This window comes from Oculina patagonica, chromosome 6 (genome assembly GCF_052425735.1).
Source record: "Oculina patagonica isolate OP01 chromosome 6, crgOcupat, whole genome shotgun sequence".
NCBI lineage: Eukaryota > Metazoa > Cnidaria > Anthozoa > Scleractinia > Oculinidae > Oculina > Oculina patagonica.
Window position 1 is genome coordinate 25,984,438 of NC_135763.1, and position 17,190 is coordinate 26,001,627.

At 37.6% G+C, this 17,190-nt stretch overlaps 3 protein-coding genes across 4 annotated transcripts in view; all 3 read left to right on the forward strand.

The window, feature by feature from the left end:
* Nucleotides 1-17,190, forward strand: part of LOC144658247 (neuromedin-U receptor 2-like) — a 249,672-nt gene that overhangs the window by 187,848 nt on the left and 44,634 nt on the right. The window lies entirely within an intron of this gene.
* LOC144658348 (uncharacterized) overlaps nucleotides 1-17,190 on the forward strand; it is a 73,936-nt gene that overhangs the window by 13,642 nt on the left and 43,104 nt on the right. The window lies entirely within an intron of this gene.
* On the forward strand, nucleotides 1,261-12,695 carry LOC144656577 (uncharacterized). 2 transcript variants are annotated; one of them, XM_078516796.1, is made up of 4 exons: nucleotides 1,261-2,392; nucleotides 7,613-7,681; nucleotides 8,716-8,805; nucleotides 9,588-12,695. In XM_078516796.1, the coding sequence occupies exons 1-4, from the start codon at nucleotides 1,364-1,366 to the stop codon at nucleotides 9,639-9,641; spliced, it is 1,242 nt and encodes a 413-aa protein (XP_078372922.1). In that variant the 5' UTR covers nucleotides 1,261-1,363; the 3' UTR covers nucleotides 9,642-12,695. The 2 variants fall into 2 exon arrangements, with proteins under 2 accessions (XP_078372922.1, XP_078372923.1); XM_078516797.1 differs by lacking the exon at nucleotides 1,261-2,392 and adding an exon at nucleotides 4,303-6,009.

The following is a 17,190-nucleotide window of genomic DNA, read 5'->3' on the forward strand; positions in this document are numbered from 1 at the left end:
CTTTATTTTACTTTCAATTAGACGTTGAAACACCACTTGTATTCCTTCCCGGGTTTTTCTTACGCTAATATTTGCAAACGTAACACAACGCTTTTGTTCGTTTGTAACAAGATACTTTTGTTTTCCTTGAAAATGCCGTAACGTTACGGCGGTTTTTAATTAATTTACGGTTTAAACTGCACGAAAGACGTTTCTCAGAAGGTAAGGAAAAAATCTAATTAAAAAACATCTCTTTCGAGAGGTTTTCTAAAACGCAGTACAGCTAGGACATTTGATTCCTGGTTATCAGGAGTTTCAAGCCGAAAATCCCGGTGCAAGTTTTTGCATTCCTAATTACGAAAGCGCTGCGAAAGTCTCAAAATCTAATTTAATTAATTTGCGGTTTTCACTTGGTGTCACAGAGTCTACAGGAATCCTACCGCAAACACGCAATACAAGCCGCGTTCCGCTGAGAGTTCCAGAAAAAAACGTTGACTAAACTGCGCATGCGTTTGGCGCAAAGTACTATGCCCTAGAAATAATTGTACCACAAGGAGAGCCAAGGGTTTCCTGAAACAAAATATACCTCTGAGATCTTCTAATGAAAGTAACGTAGAACTGATATGCTCCAGGTTTTACCTGGGGGCACGGTCAGGTGCTCCCCACCCCCTACCCCCTTCACAGAAATAATCTATTAATTGATATCAATTAATTAATTGGCGATTAAAGGTTTACACTTTAGCGCCTTAGCGCGTTAAAGGTTTAGTAGTTTAGTGGCTTAGTGGTTTAGGGGTTTAGCAAACGACCGCCCACCAAACCATCACATAAGTGCATTCTGCACTAATAAGCGGTTCCTGCGTCATATTGGATGGAGTCTTCCTAAGCGCACGGTCAATCTAAGTCGTTAACGAGTTGTTCCTGTCATTTCAAAATACCTTTTTATTCTTTTTTATGATTTTCTCAAGAAAACTAACCGGTTCAAGCACCATGCCTAACATTAGCGATTTACAATTGTATATGAAATTGAATTTATATGAACAAAGCACAGCCACGGTGTGTTTGTCGGCTTGTTGTATTAGTAGTTATATCATGGGATAAATGTTTACAAACATTTGCGATCCAGGTAAACAAAAGAGTTCCGCAAACCAATAATTCTCTGGTTGCCGCATTGACAACAATAGGAGATGTCATCGAAGTCTTTTACGTACAAACATTTTGTAATATTGGTGTGGTAAAGTTTATGTTATAAACTCTACGCCTCTGTTAATAAATAGCGTTTAATTTGCAAGTAACACCTGCTCGCAATGAACCCTCGTTAAAACCAGATACTGAAGAGACTAGCCGAACAAATGTTTGGCCAACCTAAAATAAAAATAAAACCACGATGATTCCACGAACGATACATGTGCTGGAAATGAGAAAAAGGGACGTAAATGAGACTGAAGGTAATGTTCTCGCCGAAGAATATACGAGTGAAGTCGAAGCGAGGTCAAATCGTCAAAGGGAGCTAGCAGAGATCTTCAGTCCGATTTTGATCGCTATGAAATTGGCAGGGCAATATTTCGGCGAGACCGCACTGGCAGATGACGACCGTGGTCGGAGGACAATGTACGTTTCGCACCTCTCCATCGCGATTGTCGTTCTGGGCCAATGGCTAATGGTGGTAATGGGAGTTACAAGTCTACTTCGCATTGGTTTTTCCTCAATGAGTTCATTTTTCTTCTTATTGGTAACCACCGCTTGGTATATTCAGAGTGCAAGTAGCACAACCGTTTGCTTGTTTGTTTTGCCACTGACCGACAGAAGAAGATCGCGATTTGCCAAACTTCTTTTTAATTTTGCCACCAAAACACCCGACCTTGACGGAATGAAGAAAAATGCAGTTATGGGGTTGGCTGTAGCTTGTCTGGCAGCTGTCATCAATTCCGTCGTCATCGTCTTTTTCAGTGTTCGTTTTAACGGCGTAATCTCTATTTTGCCACCATGGAATCAAACCCAAGGCATGTACGTAACAGTTCGAGTGATTGAACTAACGTTTGGGGTCCTCGATTCCTTTGCTTGGACCTTACCACCCCTGATCTTCTGCGTCACTTGCATGCTCCTGGAAAGAATGTTCGACAAACTGCAAAATAAGATCTCCAAGGAATCAATCCGCTCGTTTACCATCGCTTACTTGCGGCAGGAACACCTGAAGCTATGTGAGATGGTAGAGCTGGCAAATGCTGCGTTTTCGCCTCTCCTTTTTGTGATAATTTCGTTGGGCATGCCACTAATGTGCGTCAACTTTTATCAGCTCATCAAGAGGTCGAGCGAAGCAGACACCATCGTAGTTTTGTGTTATGTCTACTGGAGCTTTTGTATATCTACTTTGTTGGTCGTTATTTTCATTTTTGGAAATCGGGTCAACGAAAAGGTAAGCCTCTGTTCGTGTGTTATTGCATGAACGGAACTCTACTCGTAATACGTATCTAAGCAGTACTTAAATATATATGCATTTCATTTTTGCTTTTAATACGTTACACGTATTAATACGTTTAAGTTACACTTCCTATTTATGGTGTAGAAGAGACTCAACCAAATCAACATTTTCGTATTTTTTTGCTGACCGTACATAAAAAGATTATATTATCTATTGATCATTGTTTTGTTGTTGCTGCTGCTGTTGTTGTTTTCGTCGTTGTTGTGTTGTTTTGTTGTTGTTGAAGTTGCTGTAAGCCATTATTATTCTATTGCCTGAGGGCTTTTTTTTGTTTTTCTTTTTAATTGTCTTTTTGTTTAAACATCCGTGTTGCGAAATAGATTAAAAAGAGTTAAAAATTAATTGATTTTCCGTACATTTATATAACTATTTATTTAATAAACAAAAGCAGCTTTGTGGTAAATTGCATTTATTTAATTTATACTCCTGATGTATTTTACCTTTTCTCGGAAAAGCAAAACTTGTAACTGTCTAGTGTGCTATATAATTCATTCCTCTTCATGTTTCCATACTCTTTAACTCCGATTTCTACGATAAAAAATCATTTTTTGGAGTAGAAAACTTTGAGTCTTCACTTAGGTATCTTTCCATTCTGGGGAATGATGAACCCTGTAAATATTTTATTAAACCAAAGAAATGACACACCTATCAATAGAAAATAAACAATCAAGTCCATTTGAGAAAAAGGCTCAAAATGGAGGAAAACGAACACTGCGAAAATATATTTCTCTGGTAACTTTGTTTAAACTTTTGTGACTTCTGAAAAATTGTGCTAATAGTCTTGAGAAGAGTAGAGAACTGAATATTTTATTTGCTCAATCGATTGTCATGGCCGCGCGATCTACGTAAGCACTGAGTTTACGATCACTAATTGGCTTGAGCGCCATTCTTGAAAATATTTTTTGGTCCAAAAGCCTTGGGGGCAGAGGGGGCAGTTGCCTTCGCCAGGAAAACTAAATTTAGTTTTCTTTCGCCAGGAAAACTAAATTTCTAACATAGTATTTGATTTTGCTGGGCTATTTCTTGTAGCTATATTTGATTTTGCCCCCGCAGCGGAGTTTAGCGGACTTTGCCCCCCGCAGACAAAACATCTTAGGTACCGCCCTGTGCATTTGTGCTTGCGTCGCTAGTGAAAACCAGGCTTTACTGAGGTCTAGTTACAATAACAGTTCATAACCCTAACGGAAGCCCCATGTGCCACCAGGCACTCTAGATTTCTGAAAAAGAGGATAATAACAATTGCTTTATATCCTATAAACAACGTTTTTTGTGACTACTTGAAACGGTCCACTTGAATTAAAATAAAGTTTACTAAATAAACCTTATTCAGTCAAAAACCGATCAGAGGATGCCAGGCAGTGACATTGAAGCATCCAAACAATAAATAGCTACAACTACATTTGCGACCAAGGGAAGGCAAAACAAAGGTCTGGTCTACTGATTAAATATTAAATGTAAGGAAGTTACAATATTACATTGTAGTTTTTTTTCTAATAAATGAATTTTTGAAATGCAATGTAAGTATTGCAGAAATATTACATAAGTCTACGCGTATGTTTAATGACTCAAGCGACGTATTTTAAAACCCATATTTTGTATTTCATTACAAGTTTAAAAAAAAACAACAATAAAAATCGAAATAAAATATTTGAATAACTCTATGAAGTTCATTTGAAAACAGCGTGATGTATCAATTAATTTTCCTGGCACAAAAGATAGCAATTAAATCCTCAAAATACGAAATAAAACTTGATGATTCTAGTAACACAGTTAAAACAAATAAATTTTAATTAACACTTCCAGAATACTTATTTTTATTAAAGACAGGGAAGCGACAAACACTTCATAATTTGTAAAATAAAAACAAAAATCTCTCAGCCATTTTTTTTTTTATCAAATGGGAATATTAGGCTTGAAAACAATAAAGACCTCTGACCAAATCGCTAGAATTAAGATTAGCAGTTGCTGTTGACAACGTCAAATTGAATGGAGACTTTACTAAGTTCAGAGTCAATCTAAATCGTTAACCAGTCGCTCCTGTCATATCAAAATTGCCTTTTTTCTTCTTCTCATTTTTATGAGTTCCTCAATAGAACTAACCGGTACAAGCATACCTAACGTTAGCGACTAAGAGTTCTACATGAAATCTAATTTATATGAACAAAGACAGCTACGGGTGTTTGTCTGCTAGTTGTAATAGTTTTAAGGCAGGAGAACTTACTGTTTACAAACATTGTTGTTTCAATTTGCGAACCAGGTAGACAAAAGAGTTCCGAAAACCAATAGCACTCTAGTTAACACATTTATAACAATGGGAGCTGTTGGCGAAGTCTTTATGTACAAAAATAATGTATTTTTCGTGTGACAACTTTATATTGTAAAGCGCTAGTTCTTTTAATTAATAGCGTTTGCAAGTACACCTGCTCGAATTGAATCCTCGTTACAACCAAATACTGAAAGGACTCGTCGGTCTAGACAACGGTGTTTACTGAACGCGGAAGCGTGTCTTAGCTAAAAAAAAATCATACATTATGCTGCCACGAACAGTGCATGTGCTAGAAATGAGCCAGAGCGAAGTGTTTGTGACTGATGACGCTATTCCAGACGAAGAAAATCAGAGCGGAGTCCAAATGGGGTCGAATCGTCAAAAGCAGGTTGCAGAGATCTTCCGTCCGATTTTGACCGCTATGAAATTGGCGGGGCAATATTTCGGCGAGACCGCACTGGCTGATGGCAGTGGTCGGAGGACATTGTACATTTCGCACTTCTCCAGCGCGATTGTCGTTCTGGGTCAATGGCTAATGGTGGTATTATGTGTTACAAGTCTCCTTCACATTGGTTTCTCCTCAATGAGTTCTTTTTTCTTCCTGTTGCTCACAACTGCTTGGTATGTTCAGAGTGCAAGTAGCACAACCGTTTGCCTGTTTGTTTTGCCATTAACGGGCAAAAGACGATCGAGATTTGCAAAATTTGTCTCCAGTTTTGCCACGACAGCGACCGAAATTGATGGGATGAAGAGAAAAGTAGTGAAGAGTTTGGCTGTGGCTTGTTTAGCAGCTGGGATCAATTTTATCGTCATCTGCCTTCTCAGTGTTCGTTTCAACGGTGTATTCTCTATGTTGCCACCATGGAATCGACACCCAATCATGCACTTAACGGTTCGAGTGATGGAACTGGTGTTTGCGGCTCTCAATTCGTTTGCTTGGACTTTACCACCTCTGATCTTCTGCGTCACTTGCATGCTCCTGGAAAGAATGTTCGAGACCTTGCAAAAAAAAATGTCCAAGGATTTAATCCACTCTTTAACCATCACCCACTTGCGGCAGGAACACCTCAAACTATGTGCGATCGTGGAGCTGGCCAATGCGGTGTTTTCGCCTCTCCTCTTTGTTATCATTTCATTGGACATGCCATTGTTGTGCGTCAAATTTTATCAGCTCATCAAGATGCCAAGTGAAACCATCGTGGTTTTGTGTTATGTCTACTGGTGCTTTTGCATGTCTACTTTGGTGATAGTTATTTTCATTTTTGGAAATCGGGTTAACGAAAAGGTAAGCCTCTGGCAACTATCGCATATTTTTTTCTTGTCGATTCTAAGGGACTCTACTCGAAATGCGCATCTTATCAGTGAATTAACATAAAGGCATTTTATTCCTCTCGTTTCTTTTTTATTATGCAGCAAAAATTGTGTGATAAATAAAAAAACGAGGTCATAATAAGATCTCAGTCATTTTGCCCCACTTTCTTTATCAATTCACTTAAACTCTAAGCTTCTACTATACCGTGTCAATTGTTTGTTTTTGTTGTTGTTGTTGTTGTTGATCTTTACTGTAAGCCATGGTAACCGGTAGACGTTTTATAAAGTTCGAGTTTAATGCCGTCATTTTTCCTTGGTTTTTCCGTTTTTTTTTTTTAATTATTTTGCATAACGGGTGACTTTTTGTTTTTGTTTTGTTTTGTTTTTTTATTGTTGTACTGTCGTGTTTGAAAATCCATTAGCGAAATATATTAATAAGAGTTAAAAATTAATTGATTGGGGCACTTGTATAAATATTCCATCTTTATAACACAAAAGCAGGTTTAATGTAAATTGCTTTTTTAACTTTACATTCCTGACCAATTTTACATAATTCTGAAATGGAACGTCGTTACTATCCAGTGTGCTATTTTTTTCTCTCTCTCTCTCTCTTGAAAATTCCTTACTTTATTCACTCTTTAAGTGCAACTTTCGTGATACAGTTTCTCTATTTGGAATATAAAACTTTCAAACAAAAAAGTCGTGAATCTTAATAAAAAAGGAATGGAAAAATAAACATTCATTGCAAATGAGGTAAGAAAAAGTGCTGACCCTTTTTAAGCTAAAAACTTCTTACTACCGGCTAAGCAATCTCCGATGTACAAGAGGTTCTGTTCTTTTATCCCAGCTCGAGTACAGTTTGATATGACAACTGTTTACTGTCCATGGCGAAGCTCTTCCATGATTCTAAATGAATAGATCATTTATCAAAACACTTACTGGTGAAGCAGCATCTTTGAGAAACAAATTAAAAACATTGTTGAAAATGTCTCCCACTTGCTGTGTTATTACTTTTGCCTCGAAATGTTTATTTTGCAAGGATTGTTTGGAGTATTATTCTCTTCAAACCAATTCATTACTTGTTGAAAAATATGCAAGTTCATCAGCTATATTTTGCATCAACATTTATATCTTTCTAACTTTACTGCTTTATGATTTTTGGGTAACCTTTTTTTACACAGAATTAGTTTATTTTTTCCCAGTCAAATAACTAGAATGGACTGTTTGCCTTATTTTAAAATGGCTAGGATACTAAGTCCATTTTGTTTTTGAAAAAAAAAAGGAAAAACGTCAAATAAAGCTTACCCTAAAATAACAACCCAGCAAAATTAAAAACATATTAATTCATTTTTATGCTAAATATAGCTGATAAACTTGCATGCTTTGCAACAAGTAATACATTTGGTTTGAGGGGAAGAAGCCTACAAACAGTAATTGCAAATTACACATTTTATGCCCACCAGGAACAGAAATCAAAAATTAATATTATGAAAAGAAATAGTAATCAAGAAAAGACGGTGTCTGCTTCGAGCTAGTGTTCGTGATCACAGCTAACTTTACAAAATTATTACTGACAGGCACACAGTTTCTATGAAACTTTACAGAAGTCTGGAATTTCTGTTGAAGACACCAAAGAAAATTCAGAGGTAAGCAATTCACCAAACAAAATAAACATCCCGACTACCTTTATTATCGGTTTGTTGAATTAAACACCTGGGAGGTTACTATCAAGTTAATTTGCTGTTGTATTTTTTGTTGTTGATGTTGACCTTTTTTATGAACCAAGTCAAACAGATGCCAGGGCGAGGTGTGATACAAATATTTCTCCAATACCGAACTGAACGCTTCTCAGAAGCTCACTATAAATTATCGTGGCTAAGGCTGCCCCAAAGCTACTCAAAATTTCCCTTAAAGTTGTTTGAAGCTGCTCCAAAATTCAAATAGTTTCTCGAAAGTTGCTGCAAAAACGCAAAACGCTGCTTCTTATCAAGAACATTTTTATGCAATTCCACTGCAACAGAAGTATCTAAATTCTTAAGGCTAAACTTTGTTCAATTATTTCTTTCACTGAGAACAATCGCGAAGATACCGATAACTTCATGTTTGCTGACGAGTTTTATAAAAGCATGTTCAGAACTTCCTCGGAAATCTTCGACAAAAAAGGTCGAAAATGCTCGACAACGCTCGTGTGGTCCTCAAACAACAGAGAATACTCGGAAATCTTCAGCAGAAAATGATCAGAATACAAAAAAGTTGCTTCAAAGGGGAAAAAAATGCTCGAAATGCGAAAAGCAACCAAAAAGTTAACGAGGATCTTTGGACAACCATCTTTATGGCGAATTTTCCGATAAAGTACAAAAAATTGGATATCTTTCTCTCCTTGGCAACCTTGCGCAACAAGACGTCCGTGCCCTTTTAAGCCAAAATTGCCAGTCACTCATAGCCAGGGTAAAGTTTTTATTTCATTTTACAATTGTTCAGAGAAAAAAAAAATCGGTCTAATTAGGTGGGGCTGTCCATCTCAGTAAGTCTTAATACAAAATTCTAGCAACTTTAGGAGCTTATCAAAATGCTCTATGGTCGACTAGTTTGTTAATATAATAAGTATAATAACTGCAATAACTCAATAAGCACCTTATATTTTAATTTTAACAATCACTGTATGACTGATTTTGTGTAGCTGATGCTTTTCCTTGCTCATCTCCGAGGGGAGCCCATCGGATTGTCTGTGGGAGGAATAGCGGTAGTCGACAAGTCTCTCTTTCTGACGGTAAGCAGACATATGTGCTCAAGGCATGCATGAAATGTCTCTTTTTTATGCCTGTCTGTGTGGTGCTGGTAATGTTGGGATGAGGGGGGATGGGGGATCAAAATGCTGTCTTCATACAGCTGGGTATTGGATTTTATAGAGAAAGATTAGTGTCTGTTTGAGTACGACTGAGTCCTAAATAATAATTGTTAGGTTAATCAAATAAGTGCTACAGGAATGTTCCGAGCACGGGGACTAATCTTTAACCAGAGTCTGCAACAAAAACAGAGAGGATTGATCACCACATTCCACAGAAAACTCTAAATGATTGCTGTTGATTGTAATTACTGAAATCATTACAAAAATAAAAAAAAATAAGTGGAGAAGTGGTCGCAGGTCAAATACTCGGAAAAAAGATTTTCCGAGTTCCCCAACGGGAGTCGAACCCATGACCTTCCAGAATACCGTTTGACGTTCCAGAATACCATTTATTACAAAAACTGATCTAGTTGAGAAATTGACAAAACTTTTCTTGTTAACTATAAACACAAAAGTAGAAAAGTGTCGGATTATTTTGAATATTGAAAAGTGTCCACCTTCTATGAACGCGCAGCAGCCCCCCCCCCCCCCCCCAAAAAAAAAAAAACAAAAAAAAAAACAGTGAAACTATATGTCTTGCTTATCATGCTAAAGTTAATGCCAAGTCATATCACAAGATATAGATTTCTTTTGCATAATTTATTTAGAACACATTTTCACCTCGTTGCATATTTGTTGTTTTTTCTGTTTCTTTTTTTTTTCAGCTCTTTGGAATAATTGCGTCCTACTTTGTTGTGCTGCTAACTTTACCGACCTAAACTGCAAGCGAACGCCTGTGCGTTTTTCGCGGTACTTCCAGACCAGATTTGTACAGATCAGAGATTATCTCCTAATTTATAATTGTTATTTAACATATCACATACCTGTAGCACATTCATTGACACCCACGTACAGAAATAAAAAGAAAGTTACAGAATAAGTAGATAAATAAAGCAACGCTTTTGCAACGCTTTCGAGTGGTATACTTAACAATTATTCTATGAGCCCGCGTTGGATACGGGGTTGTAAATAGCCAGCGAGGCGCGAGGCGCCGAGTTGGCTATAACGACTCGTATCCAACAAGGGCGAATGGAATAATTGTTTTATTAAATTCTTCTTTAAGTTTAAATCGACTGGACACTCCATTTTTATGTAAACGAAGTGATAGTATGAGGAGGCGGGAAAATTTGTGGCGCCGTGTTCACTTCTTGAGTTGGATGAAACACACAAGGAAAGCGAGCGAGAGAGTTTTCTTCCCAAGATTTTCCCCGACCAATCTCCTCTAAAGTCGCCTATATATCTTGGAAATTGTGACAACAGTTAAGATTTACGGGAAGATCCGAAGCAAAAGCTTTTCCGGAAACTACACGTCTTGTGCAAGTCGAACGAAGCAAGTGTTTTCATGTATTGTACTCGTTTACGGCTCCACGGCTGTCATCAAGACTGCTGTATTATTTGAAGCGAAACTGAGTTCAAAGTGGAACAGGTTTATTGAAGTATAAAAGGAAAAAAAAACACGATTGAAAGGTAACAAACTTTACAGAAGTGCTGAGCCTAACTACATGACGTACACTGACTGAAACTGTGTCAGTTTGCCGTTCTTTCGTAAATTATTTGCTGCTTTTCTACTTTATTCACTCGCCCTTGTTGTGCATTTGCAACTATTATTAATTAAAATTTCCGCATCAATCCTTTTGTTTTGCGTAGTTAATTTTACTATTGCATTTCTGTGGTTTTTGTAGGCACCTCTGATTATTTTTTGTTCATAAAGCTTGCCAAATTTGCTGTTTTCAACCATTTTTCCGATGGAACTGTCGCTTCCCGCAGAAAAATTTTACGCTGAGCGGCACTTGCCGCACTCATTTCCCATATAAGGTCAAACGTAGGTATATGAGCTGATAACCGGGATTCAGTGAACCAATCAGAAAGCTAGAAATACAATATCTGAGGTTGAGAATTTAATATTATGGAGTATCACACGAGTCACTTGTATTTAAAAAGGCCAGTATGTATACCAAAAAAAAATACAATGGACAAGTTGGATATTCCATATTACATGTATTAAGAACTAGCAATGGTATATTGCAATTCCTGCGTTTTAATTGGTTAACAGGCAATGGTATGTAAACTCATATACAGTTGACCACAAATATGGAAGCCGAAAAGTGTCAACAAAACAGCTGGGAACTCAAATATTGTAATTCTTTGGGCGATTTTAATAAAACAATTATTCCACTCGCGCTTGTAGGATATGATATCGTTATAGCCAACTCGGCGATACGCGCCTCGTTGGCTATCTACCATCTCATATCCAAGCGCGCTCATGGAATAATTGTTAAGTATACCACGAGAAAGTGTTGTGTAACTATTATATACCATGCCATAGAAAATACGCTTCTAGATTCCGTCGAGAACTCCATCGCAGCGCACGATGGGAAGGTTGTGTTAAAATACCGTAGAATATTCTACGGCTTTCTTGTATTCTGATTGACTATATTATCTATGCCATGGTATAAAATCGTGTATTCACTCATCAAGTATAGGTAGAAAGAAAATGAGTTGCTAAATCAATCTGATGGGACTAAGGGAAAGTTTTGATTTCCAGTTCCATTTCCATTCAGGTGACATTAGGGTATTTAAAAGACTATCTTACAGAAGTATAAAAACTGTTTTGTTCATAAATACAGATCACAGATGTGTTTAGTTTTCGTTGTAGAAAACAAAAAGAAACTGCTGGATAATGTACCTAATGATAAGACTAATGATAACACTCAATCAAATCGATCAATCTATTAAAGTCATGACGCGGGATGAGTTTGCCCTCTCTATGCGAGCCAGAGACTCATGTAAAAAGCGCATGACAATAATTAAAATACATTATAAACACAATGGGAACTATTGTAAGTAAAAAAAAATCATTTACAATTAAATATTAACTAATTATAGTACAGTCAAATCAGCAATCAGCGATGGGAGTACTACACAAGCCACTGAAAATGATGATTTTGAGCCCTTAAGTTAAAATACCACCACGTAGACTAAAGCTTATCTTCATTCCAGTTCCAGCAAAACCTGACAGTTTGAGACTTGAAATGTACAGCTTGGGCCTTTTTGAAAAACGGCCATTCATTATAGTTTTTACACAATTTACAAAAGAATCGAATACGAAAGTGCCACACGAGCCAATGAAAATGTCACTCTTGGGCACTTGTCTTAAAATACAACAACGTAGATAAAAGCGAATTTTCACTCCATATCTAGCAAAACCGGCCAGTTTGAGACTTGAAATGTACAGTTTAGGTCTCTTTGAAAAACCGCCATCACGTGGATTAATCCTAATTTTCACCCCATGTACAAAAGAATCGAATACGAAAGTGCCACATGAGCCATTAAAAATGATGATTTTGGGCACTTGTAATAAAATACCACTACGTAAATTTAAGCGTATTTTCACTCCAGAACCAGCAAAACCGGCAAGTTTGAGTCTTTTTGAAAAACCGCCATCACGTGGATTAATCCTTATTCTCAATCCACGTCAAAAAGAATCGAGCCACTGAAAATGACGGTACTGTGTTCTTGTGTTAAAATGCTACCAAAAACAATAAAGCTTTATTTCACTCCAGATCCAGCAAAAACGACCAGTAAGAGACTTGAAATGTACGGTTTGGGTCTTTTTGGAAAACCGCCATCACGTAGATTAATCTTAACCCTATTCAGACCGGGCTTTTTTGGACCTTCTCAGACCGGGGGGGGGGGCTTCGGAAGTCCCCCCCCCTATGTAACTTCCAGAATATTTAACCAATCACCATGAAACTTATAGGATGTATTGTACGTCCGAAACTCTTTCTTTTGGTATACGTCACGTGGGATAGTGACGTCACATCACGTGACAATTACATCATGATGTCAAAACAGACGCCATCTTGGATCCGCCATCTTGGATTTCAAAATTTTTCCACAATGCGAAAGAAACACTCAAAATCACTGCAAAGTACTCAAACTGAATAAAAATGTGCTTTAAACCAGTAAAAATGTAAAAATAATTCCATTTAAGTTGATTTTTATTAACAGAAACACGCAAAATTAGAAATTTGGGAAAACATGCCTCTCAAAATGCCGTTGCCATGGTGATGTCAAGTACCTGACACATCATCCAACCCTACCAAATTGTTGCCAGATAAATTTTAGGAAAACTCAGAAAGTTTGGCAGCGTTTGGTTAAATCTTAAAAAAGTTATAAAAGTTCAAAGTCAGCTCGGGCCTCAAAAGCCCCCCCCCCCCCCCCCGGTCTGAATAGGGTTAATTTTCACTCCAAGTCCCGGCAAAAGAATCGAATATGAAAGTGGTACATGAGCCACTGATAATAACCATTTTGAGCCCTTGCCTTAAAAAGACACCACGTAGATAAAGGCGCATTTTCGCTCCAGATCAAGCCAAACTGGCCAGTTTGAGACTTGAAATGTACGGCTTGGGTCTTTTTGGAAAACCGCCATCACGTGGATTAATCCTAATTTTCACCCTAGCTAAGTTTAAAAGAATGGAATTAGAAAGTGGTACATGAGCCACTGAAAATGACGATTTTGAGCCCTTGTCCTGAAATACCACCAAGTAGATAAAAGCCTGTTTTCACTCCAGATCAAGTTAATCCGGCCAGTGTGAGACTTGAAATGTACAGTTTGGGTCTTTTTAAAAAACCACATCACGTGGATTAATCCTCACTTTCACTCTAGCAAAATCCAATATAATCGAATACGAAAGTGGTACATGAGCCACTGAAAATGACGATTTTGAGCCCTTTTCATGAAATACTACCACGTAGATAAAAGCGTATTTTCACTCCAGATCAAGCCAAACCGGCCAGTTTGAGACTTGAAATGTACGGTTTGGGTCTTTTTGGAAAACGGCCATCACGTGGATTGATCCTAATTTTCACTCCAAGTCTCGGCAAAAGAATCAAATATGAAAGTGGTACATGAGCCACTGATAATAACCATTTTGAGCCCTTGCCTTAAAAAGACACCACGTAGATAAAGACGCATTTTCACTCAGATCAAGCCAAACTGGCCAGTTTGAGACTTGAAATGTACGGTTTGGGTCTTTTTGAAAAACCGCCATCACGTGGATTAATCCTAATTTCCACTCTAGTTAAGTTGAAAAGAATCGAATATGAAAGTGGTACATGAGCCACTGAAAATGACGACTTTAAGCCATTGTCTTGAAATACCACCACGTAGATAAAAGGGCATTTTCACTCCAGATCAAGCCAAACCGGCCAGTTTGAGACTTGAAATGTACAGTTTGGGTCTTGTTGGAAAACCGCCATCACGTGGATTAATCCTAATTTTCACCCTAGCTAAGTTTAAAAGAATCGAATTAGAAAGTGGTACATGAGCCACTGAAAATGACGATTTTGAGCCCTTGTCTTAAAATACCACCACGTAGATAATGGGTATTTTCACTGCAGATCAAGCCAATCCGGCCAGTGTGAGACTTGAAATGTACAGTTTGGGTGATTTTGGAAAACCACCATCACATGGATTAATCCTAATTTTCACTCCAAGTTCCGGCAAAAGAATCGTTGATGAAAGTGGTACATGAGCCACTGAAAATGACGATTTTGAGCCCTTGTCTTGAAATACCACCACGTAGATAAAAGGGTATTTTCACTGCAGATCAAGGCAAACCGGCCATTGTGAGACTTGAAATGTACAGTTTGGGTCTTTTTGGAAAACCGCCATCACGTGGATTAATCCTAATTTTCACTCTAGCTTAGTTTAAAAGAATCGAATATGAAAGTAGTACATGAGCCACTGAAAATGACGATTTTGAGCCCTTGTCTTGAAATACCACCACGTAGATAAAAGGGTATTTTCACACCAGATCAAGCCAAACCTGCCAGTTTGAGACTTGAAATGTACAGAATCTTAATTTTAACTCTAGCTAAGTTTAAAAAAAATCGAATATGAAACTGGTATATGAGCCCCTGAAAATGATGATTTTGAGCCCTTGTCTTGAAATACCACCACGTAGATAAAAGGGTATTTTCACTCCAGATCAAGCCAAACTGGCCAGTTTGAGACTTGAAATGTACGGCTTGGGTCTTTTTGGAAAACCGCCATCACGTGGATTAATCCTAATTTTCACCCTAGCTAAGTTTAAAAGAATGGAATTAGAAAGTGGTACATGAGCCACTGAAAATGACGATTTTGAGCCCTTGTCCTGAAATACCACCAAGTAGATAAAAGCCTGTTTTCACTCCAGATCAAGTTAATCCGGCCAGTGTGAGACTTGAAATGTACAGTTTGGGTCTTTTTAAAAAACCACATCACGTGGATTAATCCTCACTTTCACTCTAGCAAAATCCAATATAATCGAATACGAAAGTGGTACATGAGCCACTGAAAATGACGATTTTGAGCCCTTTTCATGAAATACTACCACGTAGATAAAAGCGTATTTTCACTCCAGATCAAGCCAAACCGGCCAGTTTGAGACTTGAAATGTACGGTTTGGGTCTTTTTGGAAAACGGCCATCACGTGGATTGATCCTAATTTTCACTCCAAGTCTCGGCAAAAGAATCAAATATGAAAGTGGTACATGAGCCACTGATAATAACCATTTTGAGCCCTTGCCTTAAAAAGACACCACGTAGATAAAGGCGCATTTTCACTCAGATCAAGCCAAACTGGCCAGTTTGAGACTTGAAATGTACGGTTTGGGTCTTTTTGAAAAACCGCCATCACGTGGATTAATCCTAATTTCCACTCTAGTTAAGTTGAAAAGAATCGAATATGAAAGTGGTACATGAGCCACTGAAAATGACGACTTTAAGCCATTGTCTTGAAATACCACCACGTAGATAAAAGGGCATTTTCACTCCAGATCAAGCCAAACCGGCCAGTTTGAGACTTGAAATGTACAGTTTGGGTCTTGTTGAAAAACCGCCATCACGTGGATTAATCCTAATTTTCACCCTAGCTAAGTTTAAAAGAATCGAAGTAGAAAGTGGTACATGAGCCACTGAAAATGACGATTTTGAGCCCTTGTCTTGAAATACCACCACGTAGATAATGGGTATTTTCACTGCAGATCAAGCCAATCCGGCCAGTGTGAGACTTGAAATGTACAGTTTGGGTGATTTTGGAAAACCACCATCACATGGATTAATCCTAATTTTCACTCCAAGTTCCGGCAAAAGAATCGTTGATGAAAGTGGTACATGAGCCACTGAAAATGACGATTTTGAGCCCTTGTCTTGAAATACCACCACGTAGATAAAAGGGTATTTTCACTGCAGATCAAGGCAAACCGGCCATTGTGAGACTTGAAATGTACAGTTTGGGTCTTTTTGGAAAACCGCCATCACGTGGATTAATCCTAATTTTCACTCTAGCTTAGTTTAAAAGAATCGAATATGAAAGTAGTACATGAGCCACTGAAAATGACGATTTTGAGCCCTTGTCTTGAAATACCACCACGTAGATAAAAGGGTATTTTCACACCAGATCAAGCCAAACCTGCCAGTTTGAGACTTGAAATGTACAGAATCTTAATTTTAACTCTAGCTAAGTTTAAAAAAAATCGAATATGAAACTGGTATATGAGCCCCTGAAAATGATGATTTTGAGCCCTTGTCTTGAAATACCACCACGTAGATAAAAGGGTATTTTCACTCCAGATCAAGCCAAACCGGCCAGTGTGAGACTTAAAATGTATAGTTTTGGTCTTTTTGGCAAACGCCCATCACGTAAATTAATCCTAATTCTTACTCCAAGTCCCGGCAAAAGAATGGAATATAAAAGTGGTACATGATCATATATGAACTACTAAAAATGGCGATTTTAAGCTTTTGCCCTGAAATACCACAACGTAGATAAAAGCCTATTTTCACTCCAGATGAAGCCAAACCGGCTAGTTTCAGACTTGAAATGTACAGTTTGGGTCAATTTGGAAAACTGCCATCACGTGGATTAATCCTAATTTTCACTCTAGCTAAGATTAAAAGAATGGAATTTGAAAGTGGTACATTCGCCACTAAAAATGACGATTTTGAGCTCTTCTCTTGAAATACCACCACGTAGTCAAGTAATCCTTGACTCTCTCTTCTCGCGCCTGGGCTAAACCACTATAAAGGTCGCGCTGAAGAGAGAGTTCAGGTCTGCGGGACTGTTACCTTTGCCATATATTTTATGTTGTTCATAGAAGCAACATTTAATGGGGGCTTCAAACAGCTTAAAATATTATATATATATATATATATATATATATATATATATATATATATATATATATATATATATATATATATATATATATATATTCTACAAT

Bases quoted from the DNA above. Each gene is read 5' to 3' on its own strand.
- LOC144656577 (XM_078516796.1), top strand. From the start codon at position 1,364: ATGATTCCACGAACGATACATGTGCTGGAAATGAGAAAAAGGGACGTA. The intron at 2,393-7,612 runs GTAAGCCTCTGT...TATTACTGACAG, and splicing joins GAAATCGGGTCAACGAAAAG to GCACACAGTTTCTATGAAAC. The intron at 7,682-8,715 runs GTAAGCAATTCA...GATTTTGTGTAG, and splicing joins ACACCAAAGAAAATTCAGAG to CTGATGCTTTTCCTTGCTCA.